We start from the raw sequence: 14,812 nt of genomic DNA, 5'->3' as shown, positions 1-14,812 counted from the left end.
AAGGTTTGCAGTTCAACCCACTTTGCACACATTTCCTTAATCTCTTTTTTCAATTCCATACTAATTCTCGCCCTTTTTACCACAGGGTTGGCACTAGAAGCTTTCTTGGGGTCCATGGTGACTTATTTTGCAGTTACAAGCACTAAAACACTGGGACAATGTGAAATGTACCAAATGTATACATAGATGCGACTGCACTGGCTGGCTTGTAAACACTGGCACCCACGGGGCAGCATGGACAGGTCCTGGACGAATCACGTTGGTTGAGTTTTTTATCGTTAGGCAGGGCAAAATTTTTATGTTCAAACAGTTAGGCGGATTTAATATCATGTGATGCGTTCGTTAGGCGAGGGTCCACTGTATACAGTGTATATGTTAGACAGGAGTGAATGGAGACAAATATTTCTTTGGACTTGATGAGCTGTTGGAGTGTGAGCAGGGTAATATTTTCTGAAAGGATTCAGGGAAACTGGTTAGCCAGACTTGAGTCCTAGAGTTGGGAAGTCCAGTGCCTGCATTGAAGGAAGGGTGGGGATATTTGCAGTTTGGAGGGGCACCTGAACTGTCATACAGGTCCACATCCCTTTATCAGAAACCCTTGGGGCCAGTATTGTTTTGAATTTTGCCTGCCACTCTGGCTGTCAGTGCTGGGTCACACCGCCACGTGGCATGACCCAGCACTGACATAACTGACACTCCACAAAAAAACTTTAGTTTTCAGAACTTTTCGAATTTCAGAATTTTGGATAAAGGGATGTGGACCTGTATCGGCACACCTCTGGCAAGACAGTGATGGAGTGATGACGAAAGTGTTTCTTTTTTTCGGGTCACCTTGCCTCAGTGGGAAGCGGACAATATGTTTAAAAAAATGCTTACGAGATAATATTTCAGTATGGATCAAAACCCATATGAGACGTGTAAATTAAGCTACAAACAAAAAATAAATAATGGCAGAGATGAGGCCACAAGCAGTTTCTTAATCAGTCTGCCACTGTGAGCAGTTCAGGGAGAGAAACAGTGAGCTGTTATCATTGTCCTATTTTGAAACATTTCTTAAGTTCTTCAGAGATTATCAATTACTCTCAAGTACTAGAACTTAATAACAGTGCTAAGTGTGTAAACAATGAAATACTAATTATTATCCATGTGTAAACAGAACGCTAACACCAACACACCTGGCAACTTTTATATAAGAAAACATCCAACTGAATTTATTTTTTGTAATGAGCACTGAGCAAGTGCCTCCTGCAACTTGCCTTACTTCAATAAAGCCACTTTAATGCAACATAAGTGCCATTTAGAGGTCAGATGCAGTTGATTCCACTTTAATTTACAATTTTCCATACATCTGAGTATTAGGCTAAATATAAAAGAAAATACTGGATCGAGAGACCTTTATTGTACACTGACATTATTCTGTATTGCGCAGTTTAAGGGTTAATCTTATATTTATACTAGTTTTGTGGTCAATTTTTTTAATGAGATTGTGGGGAGCTCACATACAACTTTCTAATACCTAAGCAACAAATTTCAATGACATATAATCAAAGAATAGTGTTTTACTGACCTTCTTAATGATAGTAGTCATCTCATGTGCTGATCTAGGTGTTCCTCCGACTAGTTGTCTTGTGCATGTGTCTAGTGTAGCAGCATGGCCTACTAGCAGCACTGTCCCACCTGGAAAGGAAAACAAAAGGGTGTAACTTATTTTATGTGTGTTTAAGTCATCCTGGGAAGCAAATGGATTTCCCAGTTAACAATGAAAGTGGTGAGATGATGGATGAAGAGATGGAAGTACTGGAGAGAGAGAGATAAAGAACAAAAAGGCACAATACAGTGACTGGAACACTTATGATGGCATTTTGGTCTGACTTGGACCATTTACAAGTTGAGTGTCACTGTAAATGGTCCAAGTTGGACTGAAATGTCGTCGTAAGTCTCTCTCTCCTATGTGCAGGTTATTTGTGTAGAGGTTTAGTGTGGAAGGAGCTTGGACATCCAGCAGGCATGTGTGAGCATGTTAGATAAGAGTGAATGGAGGCAAACTGTTTTGGAAACCTGATATGCTGTTTGAGTGTGAGCAAGGTAACATATGTCAGGACAGTACTTGCAAAAAAATGGGGATACTGTATATCACAGTATAATGGTGTCATTTTTTCTGTATGGGTGTGAAGTATAGTTTTTAAATACTGTAAGAAAGAGGCCAGGGGCAGTGGAGGTGCTGCATTTGATATCAATTTGTGGTGTAAAGTAAATATTATGTAAAGAATGAGTGAATAGTTTAAGAAATGGGGCGGGTTTAATTTAGTGAGTAGAAAGGAAGTTGCTGAGAGAGTTTGGGTATTTAGCCCTTAAACTGTCCAAACGTAGATCTACGTTTGCACGCGTAGCGCTCAGACCTTGATTTTCTCCATAAGAAAGAATGTAAAAAAAATGCAGATCTACGTTCAGAGCACTATGCGAGCAAACGTAGATCTACGTTTGGACAGTTTAAGGGTTAGGGAAGATAAGGTTGATCAAGGTGATGTATAAATCTAGGGTAGAGGAAAGGGTTTATACAAAATGTCTGAGAAAGAGCTGAAAGGAGAGTGCAAAGAAGGTTTCAAAAGGTAAGATGATAATTTGGTATGAAATTATTTACAATCAATAATTATGCAACAGAAATGTCTACACTATGTTGAAATACCTTGCGACTGTGTTGTATTAATGATACTCTGTGTAACGTAGGTGTTTCTGCCATAATACTGCTCACAGCTCTCATGTGTGTCTTTTAATTCCTCTTTCCGGATCAGAGGGTCGTAATTGTGGTTGATGTTAAACCCTGCGTCTGTTAGTTCGTCGAGAGTCATCCATACAGGCATTCCATCATGGTACCATGCCAGCCACTCAAAGAGACCAGGTTCGATGTTAATTGGCATAGCTTCAGCAACACCAATGCCTGACAGAGAAAGCCAAATTTAGATGATGATAAAGTAATCATACAGTATACATACATTCTTTTTCTTTTAATACACTGCCTGTCTCACACCGAAGCAGAGTGACCTGAAAAAGAAACACTTTCACCATCGTTCACACTATTACTGTCGTGCCAGAGACATATAGATACAAAGCATTTAATACAATTTGTGTATTAATTACTGTAATAAAAGAATAAAAATGTGTAAAATGTCTTTGTTGGCTGAAAGGGATGATGAAATATTACAGTCATATACAAGATCATAAAAGACATGAAAAAAATTATTATTTTTCTCCATGGGAAAGTGGACAAGAATCCTTCCTCCGCAAGCCACACGTAAGAGGTGACTAGAATCCCAGGAGCAATCTCCATGGGTGAGTGGAGAAGACTCCTTCCTCCACAAGCATGGGTGCCATAAGAGGTTACAAAAATGCAGGGAGCATGCACCTTGTAACCCTCATGAAATACAACTACGAAAAACCTCACATTCATTTCACTGATTGTTACTCTATACGTTCCTCAATAGCAATAATAACTCCTTGTTATCTGTTATACCCAGGTATAGCATACCTGGGTATAACAGATAACTATTTCTAGGAGTATACTGGGGCTCCTAGACTTACGATGGGTCTACTTACATATTTCGATTTTATGATTAAGGATTAATTTAATATGGATTAATTTATGATGGTGCAAAAGCAATTACTCTGGAGATTAAACTTAAGATAATTACCCAGCATGAAGGCAGCAAGTCTGTAACTTGTATTCATTTATGTACTAGTATTTCATTATAGTAATTTTTAGTTTATTTACTTATACAGTGACAGTAATTGTTTATTTACTTATCTGTTTAGAATACATGAATTCATATTTGACTTACAATGGGTCTGTCAGCCTAAAAAACAAGTTTACACTGTCATTTATTAAGTGCACAATAGCACTATGCCTCAAAAACAATGCAAATTAAAAATAATAAATAAAAAAATGCTACAGTACCGTATTGCTAACCCGATACGCATGTCACCGCTAAAATTAATAAATGTGAAAATAATTTACAAACGGCGTTTTAGCAAAGCACTCTAAAGCAAAGCGCTGTATTAGTGAGGTATGTTTGTATCTGGAAACAAGATAAAAATTTTAATACAACTGAATTAAAAATAAATCAAGCTGCAAATTGTAGTGTATTAAAGAGTATAAAATATAAAACATCATCAGATTACTTTTAAAGAGTTAGAATTTCCAGCTGTATACAGCGTCTCCTTGATTAGCAATGTACTCGTTTACCGGCGACTCAGACTTACGACGAGCTCTCTGACCAGTATGCATACCTAAACAATGTATATTAGAGCTGATTTCCTCTATTCTGTATATTATAATAGTATACAGTACAATACTGTATAAACATTTAAAAATATACCAGAAATGTTATTACTGGTGCAAAGGTGACATCAAAACAATATCAAAGATGGTTGACACAAACCCATTACCATTATAGTATGCTTCTCACTTAGCGAAGAATTCGTTTACCGACGTGGTCTTAGGAACGGAACTCAGTCACTAAGTGATAAGAGGCCGTATTTAATGAACTTACCTTTAAGAATATTAGAACATGTTTGAACACAGCGTAAAGAAGGGGAGCAGAAAACGTGATGCACCTCCGTTTCATTGGCTTTCATGGCTTGTCCTACAAGTGTTGCTTGTAGTAGACCAATGTTTGTGAGAGGGCAATCCTTATAGAAACTATGTGGTGCACCTTTCCGATGAGGTAGCGTTTCAGGCATGTTAAGGTCACGTCGCTGATAGTTTCCTGCACAAATATAATCTAGCATTATTCCGTATAAACCCAAGGATGTGTACATCTAGTATACATGTGACTTCCACATAGCTGTAGTTTGAATTGTTTTGCTGCTGTGTACAATACAAAAACAGGAGCAAGTAAAAGGCCAATTACTGCATATTAAGTTCGCTGCTTTGACATGAGCACTGTAACTACTCAATGGCTGAGAGAATATTGAAAAAACAACAATGCAAGCAGAAAGTTGGTGCTTACAAAGTGCACGACGTAAAAAAGGGAATTTCACAATGTTGTAGAAAACCCAGTAATAAATTATGTAAGGAATATTGAGGCCAATCCACCAACTTTCCTCGTGCAAGACCACAATCATGTCCAGACATCAGGAGAATAAAATATTATTAACATGATAATGTTTAGACTAAGGATTGTGAAGGTTTCTCTGATTTAGGCAACAGTAGGGCCTTCACTCGTAGGCCTAAGCAAGTCTGTCTGACTTTTTTGGGTTATCCTAGGTTCTCTACACATATGCTGCTATGTATGATAATTCTATGTAACTGTATTTGTGTATACCTGAATAAACTTACTTACTTACTTACTAACATTTTGTACACTAAATGACCTACAGGTGCCCCTTGACTTACGATGGTTCGACTTATAAGTGCAAAAGCAATTACTTTGGAGACGAAACTTAAGATAATTACCCAGCATGAAGGCAGCAAGTCTGTAACTTGTATTCATTAATTTACTTTTCAATACTGGTATTTATTAGTTAGAATAATTCTTTGTTTATTTACTTATTTAGTGACAGTAGTTATTTATTTATTTAGCTTATCATATTCATATTTGACTTAAAATATTTTCAACCTACAATGGATTTGTTGGAACATAACCCCATCATAAGGCGAGGAGCACCTGTAGTTAACATTGGTGTGAGGTCACTAGACTGGTCTCCAGTACACCTTACACATTCTGCATGACTTAACACTACTCTCCTCTGAGTATACAGAAAATAAAAAAAAAATTATTCTCATCTAATAGTGAATAAGATAAAATAAATCTAGACTTCAAAATGCATATAGGAGAGTACAGTGAGTTATCTCTCTTGTTTTCCTAATATATGGCAGATCTGTTAGAATTCCCTATCTGGGGCACTAGGAGTACATGTATATTCCTTTGGTGCTATTTTATACAGCAATTGTATCCCATTATTATATTTTTTTTTTTTTTCAACAAGTTGGTCGTCTCCCACCGAGGCAGGGTGACCCCAAAAAGAAAGAAAATCCCCAAAAAGAAAATACTTTCATCATCATTCAACACTTTCACCACACTCACACATTATCACTGCTTTTGCAGAGGTGCTCAGAATACAACAGTTTAGAAGCATATACGTATAAAGACACACAACATATCCCTCCAAACTGCCAATATCCCAAACCCCTCCTTTAAAGTGCAGGCATTGTACTTCCTTGGTGGTAAAAAAATTATTATATATACGTATATATATTTTTTTAATACACAGGCTGTCTTTCCCATGGAAGTAGAGTGACCCGTAAAAGAAGAAACAAGTTCTTCATCTTTTTACATTCAGTAATTTATACAGAAGAGGTTACGAGCCCGTTTCCTGGCACTTTAGTTGCCTTTTACGATACACATGACTTACGGAGGAAGAATTCTTCTCCACTTCCCCACAGATATTTTATTATTATTAACACACTGGCCGATTCCCACCAAGGCAGGGTGGCCCGAAAAAGAAAAACTTTCACCATCATTCACTCCATCACTGTCTTGCCAGAAGGGTGCTTTACACTACAGTTTTTAAACTGCAACATTAACACCCCTCCTTCAGAGTGCAGGCACTGTACTTCCCATCTCCAGGACTCAAGTCCGGCCTGCCGGTTTCCCTGAATCATTTATTTATCCCCACAGATAAATAAATGAAATACAATAATAAGATTAGAAACCTACCTATCTCATCAAAGCAAAAGCGAATCCAGTCACCAAAAGTGAAATCAACTCTCTCTCCATGTCTGGCAATAATAATTTTGCGTGGTCCCTCAATAGGGAATTTGTAGAGAGGTCCTTCCTTTTTTGGCTTCTTAACCTGAAATGATACATTTAATGATGCTAAATAATGCAAACAACAAAAAAAATGGAACCAGGTTGCAGTTACCATTTTTTTTTTTTTTACCTCAATGGCCTTTTCCAACCAAGGCGGGATGACCCAGTGAAGAAAACACATTCATCATTGTTCACTCAATCACTGTCTTTCCATGTTTGAAACACAACCATCATTTGTATTATTATTTTCTATGCAAAAAACTCTTATGATGGTTGAAAAATCAGGAACACCACATTTTGTTAGTCATCTATTGCATTCTAACTGGAAATGAATTAAACTACTAAATAAACTTCTGGCAGGATGTCCTCCACATAATAACTGTGTAAATGTCAAATACTGGATACAATGATCATATTAACTGAATGACGACAGATCTTAAAGACGGTGGAAATAAATGGTATAAAATACCGACACAGTGGAAATATAAACACATATGCAGTTTAATGTGATCCTTTATTGACAACGTTTCGCCCACACAGTGGGCTTTTTCAAGTCACAAACAGATCTGTTTGTGACTTGAAAAAGCCCACTGTGTGGGCGAAACATTGTCAATAAAGGATCACATTAAACTGCATATGTGTTTATATTTCCAGATCTTAAAGACAATAGAGAAAAATGATACGTATTGTATCCGAGTAAAAAGAGGAAGTGACAAGTAGGACTGGCAAGAATGTAAATAATATCTAAGTATATGTGCAGAACAAGGCACATGGGGATGGAATCTTTAGCTCTAGATCTTTTGCACTCTTGTGAGTTGTCAGGAGCTATGCAATGCTGCAAGAAAGCAATAGATAGGAGAGGGAATTTGCTGAGGCAAGGCAGAAGGTATTAATGGCAGCTCATGGGTTACTACTGATACCCTCTGCCTTGCCTCAGAGAATTTCCTCTCGTATCTATTGCTGTCTTTGCAACGCTGCATGGCTCCTGATGATGCACAGGAGTGCGAAAGATCTAGAGCTAAAGATTTCCATCCCCAAGTACCTTGTTCTGCATTGGAAATAAATATCTGAGTAAAGTAAGGAACATACAGGCAGGACTGGTAAGAATATAAATAATATCTAAGGAGATATAACTAACCTTTGCATAAAGTACATCTAATGCCTCTTGCTGAGGCAGAGGAGGTGAATGTGCCACCTCTAAGGACGCTTGACGAGAGTGTAGTCGATCTATAGACGATGATTCGGATAGTACCTCAGTTGAGCGCCTCGAGCCCTCGCTATTTTCTAAAAGGTTCAACAATGACAAGGAGATTGGTGGACGGCGCGGGAAAGATGCAGTTTCAAGTCCTTCTCGACCGGTACTGCCTATGACTGGAATGGCTCTGTTGCAAACATAAAATATGCAAAAAATATTTTTCAACGAAACTAAAACTGGAATGATTCTATTGTGAACGTAAAGATATACAAAAATATTTACAAACATTATCTCTCAGTCCACAGCAGGATTTGAACCTACACACTCTGCATCACAGTAAGTAGCACTTAAGTCACTCAGCCAAATCCCAGATTTGGCTGAGTTGCATAAGTACTACATACCTTGATGCATAGTGTACAAGTTTGAATCCTGCTGTGGATTGAGAGATAATGTTTATAAATAATTTTGCCTGTTTGCGAATTGTTAAGCAACACAAAAATTATCTTTCAACAACCTAAAACTATGATTACAGATTAAGTATCACTTAACATAAGACTGGTTAACAAAAATCAGAGGTAACATTGGCCAGAGTCATGATTATCTATTCTTGCAGAATCTTCTCAAATATTTTCAAATTTAGTTAATTTCCATCTTGACATCTAACAGCATTGTCTGAATTTTTACCTGGACACTCAATTATTGATGAATTATTATTTTTATTATTATTATTATTATTATTATTATTATTATTATTATTATTATTATTATTATTATTATTATACTGTATTCATAGGAAACACTAAACCCATAGAAATCATACAGTGCCTTGGAAATGGGAGGAAATTAGGTTTGATCCAGGAAAGAGAAGGGTAGCCCTAATTCTCTGGATCAAGAGCCCATCACTAGCATCAGGGCACTGTCTTGAAGAGACAGTGCTCTGATCAAATCAAATACCAAGAACCTGCATTACTGCGTAAACTTTATGATTCCAGTAGTACAATATCTGTATTCAGAAGAAAGAATGTCAGGAAGTAAAAGAAATATGGGTAGGGAAAATCCAAAAAAGAAAAAGAAACACTTTCACCATCACTCACTCCATCACCGTCTTGCCAGAGGGGTGCTGATACAGTTCAAAACTGCAATATCCCTACCCCTCCTTCAGAGTGCAGGCACTGTATTTCCCACCACCAGGGCTCAAGTCCAGTTAACCGGTTTCCCTGAATCCTTTTGTAAATGTCACTTCGCTAACACTCTAACAGCACGTCAAGTCATAAAAACTACTTGCCTCCACTCACTTCTAACGTACTGTTATCACTCATTTTAATCCACCTGAAATTTTCTTAAATTAATAATATATGCACAAACACTTAATTGAATGCTCCCAGTCAAATAGCATCTTAATCTTGTTTCCAGGTGCAGTATCATGAGAAAATGATGCCAGAAGAAGTGTTTTTCCTGTCAACTGGGTAACCATAAAGCAGGTTAATTATTAAGTCTCGTGAGTACAAAGTTATGTAGACAGTGTGCATCAGTGGGTTTTCTAGCCAGTAGGATTTAAATGTTTAACAATGAGGGCATTTCCCAGTATTATTTATAAGCATTCCAGTACACAAATAACCTGCACATAGGAGAAAGACATTTATGACGATGTTTTGGTCTAACTTGGACTATTAACTAGTCACACACACACTTGTGTGACTAGTTAATAGTCCTAGTTAATTGCCCGACTTGGCCCATTAACTAGTCACACACTGTATGTGACTGGTTAATGGTCCCAGTCAAACTGAAACATCGTCATGTATTATTCTAATCACAATATTGTGCCTTTTTCTTCTTTACAGCATTCCAAATTTTGTAAAAACAAAGTTTCAAAGCATTAACCACTCACCTATGCAATGTCCAAGAATCTGATTCAGCTGTGCGTTCTATATAATTAATAGGCAAAAATCCTGTGGAACCTGTGAGCCACGATGTCCCTTCTATCCATCCGTCAGGTGAGGATGCAAGACTATCGCCTTTAACATACACAAAATCTCCAATTAATAGTTCCAGCTCATCAGGATCTCGTGGGACGTGTGAATACAACACCTTGTGTACCTGAGGATGGCAGAAGCAATAAATAAAAATTATAAAATGCAAATACAAATATAAATAATTTATTTCTGTTCTGCAGAATGCAAATAATATAGTTTACATGTAATAAAAGTAATAGGTACAAAAAAAAGTCACTAGCATGTGGTGCATTTCGGGTAGACTAATTTGGACTTCCAGCAAGCGTGCGTGAGCATGTTAGATAGGAGCGAATGGAGACAAATGGTATTTGGGGCCTGATGAGCTGTTGGAGTGTGAGCAGGGTAATATTTAGTGAAGGGATTCAGGGAAACCGGTTATTTTATATAACCGGACTTGAGTCCTGGAAATGGGAAGTACAATGCCTGCACTCTAAAGGAGGAGTTTGGGATGTTGGCAGTTTGGAGGGATATATTGTGTATTTTTATACGTATATACTTCTGAACTGTTGTATTCTGGCACCTCTGCAAAAACAGTGATTGTGTGTGAGTGTGGTGAAATTGTTGAATGATGATGAAAGTATTTTCTTTTTGGGAATTTTCTTTCTTTCTTTTTGGGTCACCCTGCCTCGGTGGGAGACGGCCGACTTGTTGAAAAAAAAATAATAATAATAATCTTTATTTCTACAAGTGTGATGCATTTTGATTTACGATGGGTTTGTCAGAACATAACACCGTCATAAGTCGAGGAGCATCTGGTACTAGTTAGTTACAACATACTGGTATTTAGTTAGTTACAGTAATTATTGGCTTATTTACTTATTCAGTGATAATAGTTATTTATTTACTGAGCATATTGTATTCATTTTCGACTTATGATGGGTTTGTTGGGATGTAACCCTGTATATCACATCAACTGTGGCAATATACAGGAGCATATACAGTACCTCATTTCCAATAATTCGCGTGTCCCTAGAGTAGAGTCGGACCTCCCACACAGACGGTGCTCTTGGCTCCACCAGGTCCACCAGAGATTCAAGGCAAGAGAAGTGTGACGGTGGAAACTGGTAGGCTAAAGTTAAGTGCAAGGCTTTGGTTGCTGCTTCCCCAGTTGTGCCTGGAGAAAGAGAAGCAAAATTAATATGATGGATGCATTATTTAAACACAGCTCTTGTTTTAACCTTGTAAATAACATTTACATCAATAGTTCCATGAAGTGAGTTTGATCAAATTTTGATAAAAATGTGTAAAAATTAAGATATTTTATGTGCTTTTTACGTATCACTAAAAATTTATGCAATGAAACTATTTTCTATATCATCTTTGTGTTACCTATTAAGAGTGCATTTATTTGTAACTACGAGTGCAGAAAATGACACACAAAATTATATACAGTAGTGTATATATAGTAGAGTATGTGGTATGACATGCTATGGAAAGCTAATGTATATCTATTCATAATCATTGAAACTACTAATTCATTAATTACATTGTGCTAGTTCAAGTTTTTGTCACTATTTTTTTTTCCATGGTGATGAAAGTGTAAATGTTTTCAGTAAGCTCAACACTCTTTTAGTTAGAAATATAGACAGGAGATATTACACTGAATTCCTGTGCTTTATAAAGTGATTCAAGGTGAAGTTATTGTACTAAATTCCTGTTGTTTACAAGTTATTGTACTAAATTCCTGTTGTTTACAAGTTATTGTACTAAATTCCTGTTGTTTACAAAGTCATTCAAATTATATCTTTAAGTACATTAGTGATCTAGTCCGGACCACACTAATTTAAAACCACAATGAGAAGAAGATTAATACCGAAGTGAGGCTGTAAATACATCATGTGACTATGTTAGCATGCAGGTGAAAAAATTGTGTGGCAAGTTAGGAAGCAATGCTAAGGAGAATGTTAAGCGGGAAGGCTCACTCTAGTCTGATGAATTAGCACTCTAGGGTAGCACTAGAAAATATTATATTTCATCTTGTAGGACATGTGCATGCAATTTGGGAGTTTAAAAATGGGATGCAACTTGCCGAAGTTAGCATTTTTCACTTATGTTAATTCTTGATGCTGGTGAGGAGCTCTTGATCCAGGAAACTAGAGCAATTCTCCCTTTCCTCAGATCAAATTTAGTTACCCCCTATCCACTTCCACATGATTATAAAACACGATAATTAAATATTAGCTTATTACTAGTGCTAAAATGAAATCTAAGTACAGGTCTACCTTGCTACACGGCAGGTTAGGTTCCAGATCAAAACTGTAAGGCAAATATTGCCTTAAAGCGAATCTTAGCAGCTTTTTTTACTTGCCGGTGCATACAAAAACCTTAAAACATGTTTAAACTATCGTTTACACTATCATTTAAACTAATGTTTAAACTATCATTTTCACGTTTAATCATTTCTTTTAGGCCTAGAGCAATAGCTCTAAAAATAAATAAAAAAGTTGAAAATTGCCAAAAACCATCTTAAGAGCAAAGCAAGCACTGAAAATTATAAACATGAATATAAATGAAAAGTGCCGTATCAACGAGGTATGCCTGTATACTACTACATAAAATAAAAATGAATAAATAGCACATTAACCCTATTATTATTATTAAACTTAATACATATTTACATGATACAATATTAAACAAAATATTGTACAGACTCATTAAATCCTACCGACCAGTTTTATAAACAGTAAACTCTCTTATAAAGCGACTAAGAATGTACGTCCAGAATAAAACAATTGAAAGGCCTTCACAGTACACACCAGTCAATTTTGGATGAACCTTTTCAAATACATTCGCAAAAAAAACATAAAAAAATATATAAAGGAATTTAATAAGTTAATTTACTGAAGATCTTTTACCTTTATGTATATACAAGTGATCTAAGTGAACACACACCATGGTTCCAGGAAGATATCAACACATTTATCTAGCTAAAAGCTTCTTTCAACCACCTATATGTCCAAAAATATGAATATAATATGGGCTTTGTAAATATATTACCAGTACTGTACTATGTACACTATGCTTGTAGTTTCCCATATCTATGTAGTTAACCTTTAAACGGTCCAAACGTATATATACGTTCATGTGCGCAGTGCCCCAAACGTATATATACGCTTTCTTTGTCATTCATTCAACAATGCCACTATAAACCTGAGTCACTTAGACATGAGAGAATGGGTGTGAGCACTCACTATGTGCCATATTAAAATAATTGGGGACACCTGGGCACCATGTGCTCTTTTCTCCTATTAAAAAAAAAATGTTTTTTCTCTCAAAAAATTTGGGGCGCTACGCGAGTGAACGTATATATACGTTTGGACTGTTTAAGGGTTAAAGAACACAAAGGCACAATACCATGACTGGAACAACATACAGACAACCCACACACAGGAGAAACCTTATGGCGATGTTTCAGTCCAACTTAGACCATTAACTAGTCACAAGTCGGACCGAAATGCCATCGTAAGGTTTCTTTCTCCTATGTGCGGGTTGTTTGTGTATGCAGTTAAGTTAAATACAGTACAGTAAGTCCTTGACTTACAAACACATTGGGGACCTTTGGAATTGTGTACAATATATATTCATAATACAGGAAGTCTTCAACTTAAGAACACATTGGGGACCTCCCGAATTGTGTACAATATATATTCATAATACAGGAAGTCTTCAACTTAAGAACACATTGGGGACCTCCCGAATTGTGTACAATATATATTCATAATACAGGAAGTCTTCAACTTAAGAACACATTGGGGACCTCCGGAATTGTGTACAATATATATTCATAATACAGGAAGTCTTCAACTTAAGAACACATTGGGGACCTCCCGAATTGTGTACAATATATATTCATAATACAGGAAGTCTTCAACTTAAGAACACATTGGGGACCTCCCGAATTGTGTACAATATATATTCATAATACAGGAAGTCTTCAACTTAAGAACACATTGGGGACCTCCGGAATTGTGTACAATATATATTCATAATACAGGAAGTCTTCAACTTAAGAACACATTGGGGACCTCCCAAATTGTGTACAATATATATTCATAATACAGGAAGTCTTCAACTTAAGAACACATTGGGGACCTCCCGAATTGTGTACAATATATATTCATAATACAGGAAGTCTTCAACTTAAGAACACATTGGGGACCTCCCGAATTGTGTACAATATATATTCATAATACAGGAAGTCTTCAACTTAAGAACACATTGGGGACCTCCGGAATTGTGTACAATATATATTCATAATACAGGAAGTCTTCAACTTAAGAACACATTGGGGACCTCCCGAATTGTGTACAATATATATTCATAATACAGGAAGTCTTCAACTTAAGAACACATTGGGGACCTCCCGAATTGTGTACAATATATATTCATAATACAGGAAGTCTTCAACTTAAGAACACATTGGGGACCTCCGGAATTGTGTACAATATATATTCATAATACAGGAAGTCTTCAACTTAAGAACACATTGGGGACCTCCCAAATTGTGTACAATATATATTCATAATACAGGAAGTCTTCAACTTAAGAACACATTGGGGACCTCCCGAATTGTGTACAATATATATTCATAATACAGGAAGTCTTCAACTTAAGAACACATTGGGGACCTCCGGAATTGTGTACAATATATATTCATAATACAGGAAGTCTTCAACTTACTAACACATTAGGGGACCTCCTTTATTGCATATAATAATGTATAATAATTACTATATCATACACAATACATTAGATTCTCAATGTGTTTGTAAGTTGAAGACTTACAGTAATGTGGT

The 14,812-nt window shown here is 36.5% G+C and overlaps 1 protein-coding gene across 5 annotated transcripts in view; it reads right to left on the bottom strand.

Annotated features, from left to right (window-relative positions):
- The window catches only part of LOC128691908 (ecdysteroid-phosphate phosphatase-like), a 77,846-nt gene that overhangs the window by 32,218 nt on the left and 30,816 nt on the right, over positions 1-14,812 (bottom strand). For all 5 annotated transcript variants that reach the window (XM_053780883.2, XM_070100926.1, XM_070100924.1 and 2 more), the window contains 7 exons: positions 10,961-11,130; positions 9,893-10,101; positions 7,948-8,191; positions 6,717-6,852; positions 4,548-4,763; positions 2,687-2,938; positions 1,568-1,677 (listed from right to left, as the gene is read on the bottom strand). In XM_053780883.2, the coding sequence (XP_053636858.2) occupies positions 1,568-1,677; positions 2,687-2,938; positions 4,548-4,763; positions 6,717-6,852; positions 7,948-8,191; positions 9,893-10,101; positions 10,961-11,130 (1,337 nt within the window). The remainder of the gene's footprint in view (positions 1-1,567; positions 1,678-2,686; positions 2,939-4,547; positions 4,764-6,716; positions 6,853-7,947; positions 8,192-9,892; positions 10,102-10,960; positions 11,131-14,812) is intronic.

Source organism: Cherax quadricarinatus, chromosome 75 (genome assembly GCF_038502225.1).
Source record: "Cherax quadricarinatus isolate ZL_2023a chromosome 75, ASM3850222v1, whole genome shotgun sequence".
NCBI lineage: Eukaryota > Metazoa > Arthropoda > Malacostraca > Decapoda > Parastacidae > Cherax > Cherax quadricarinatus.
This window is presented reverse-complemented; position numbering and strand designations above follow the sequence as displayed.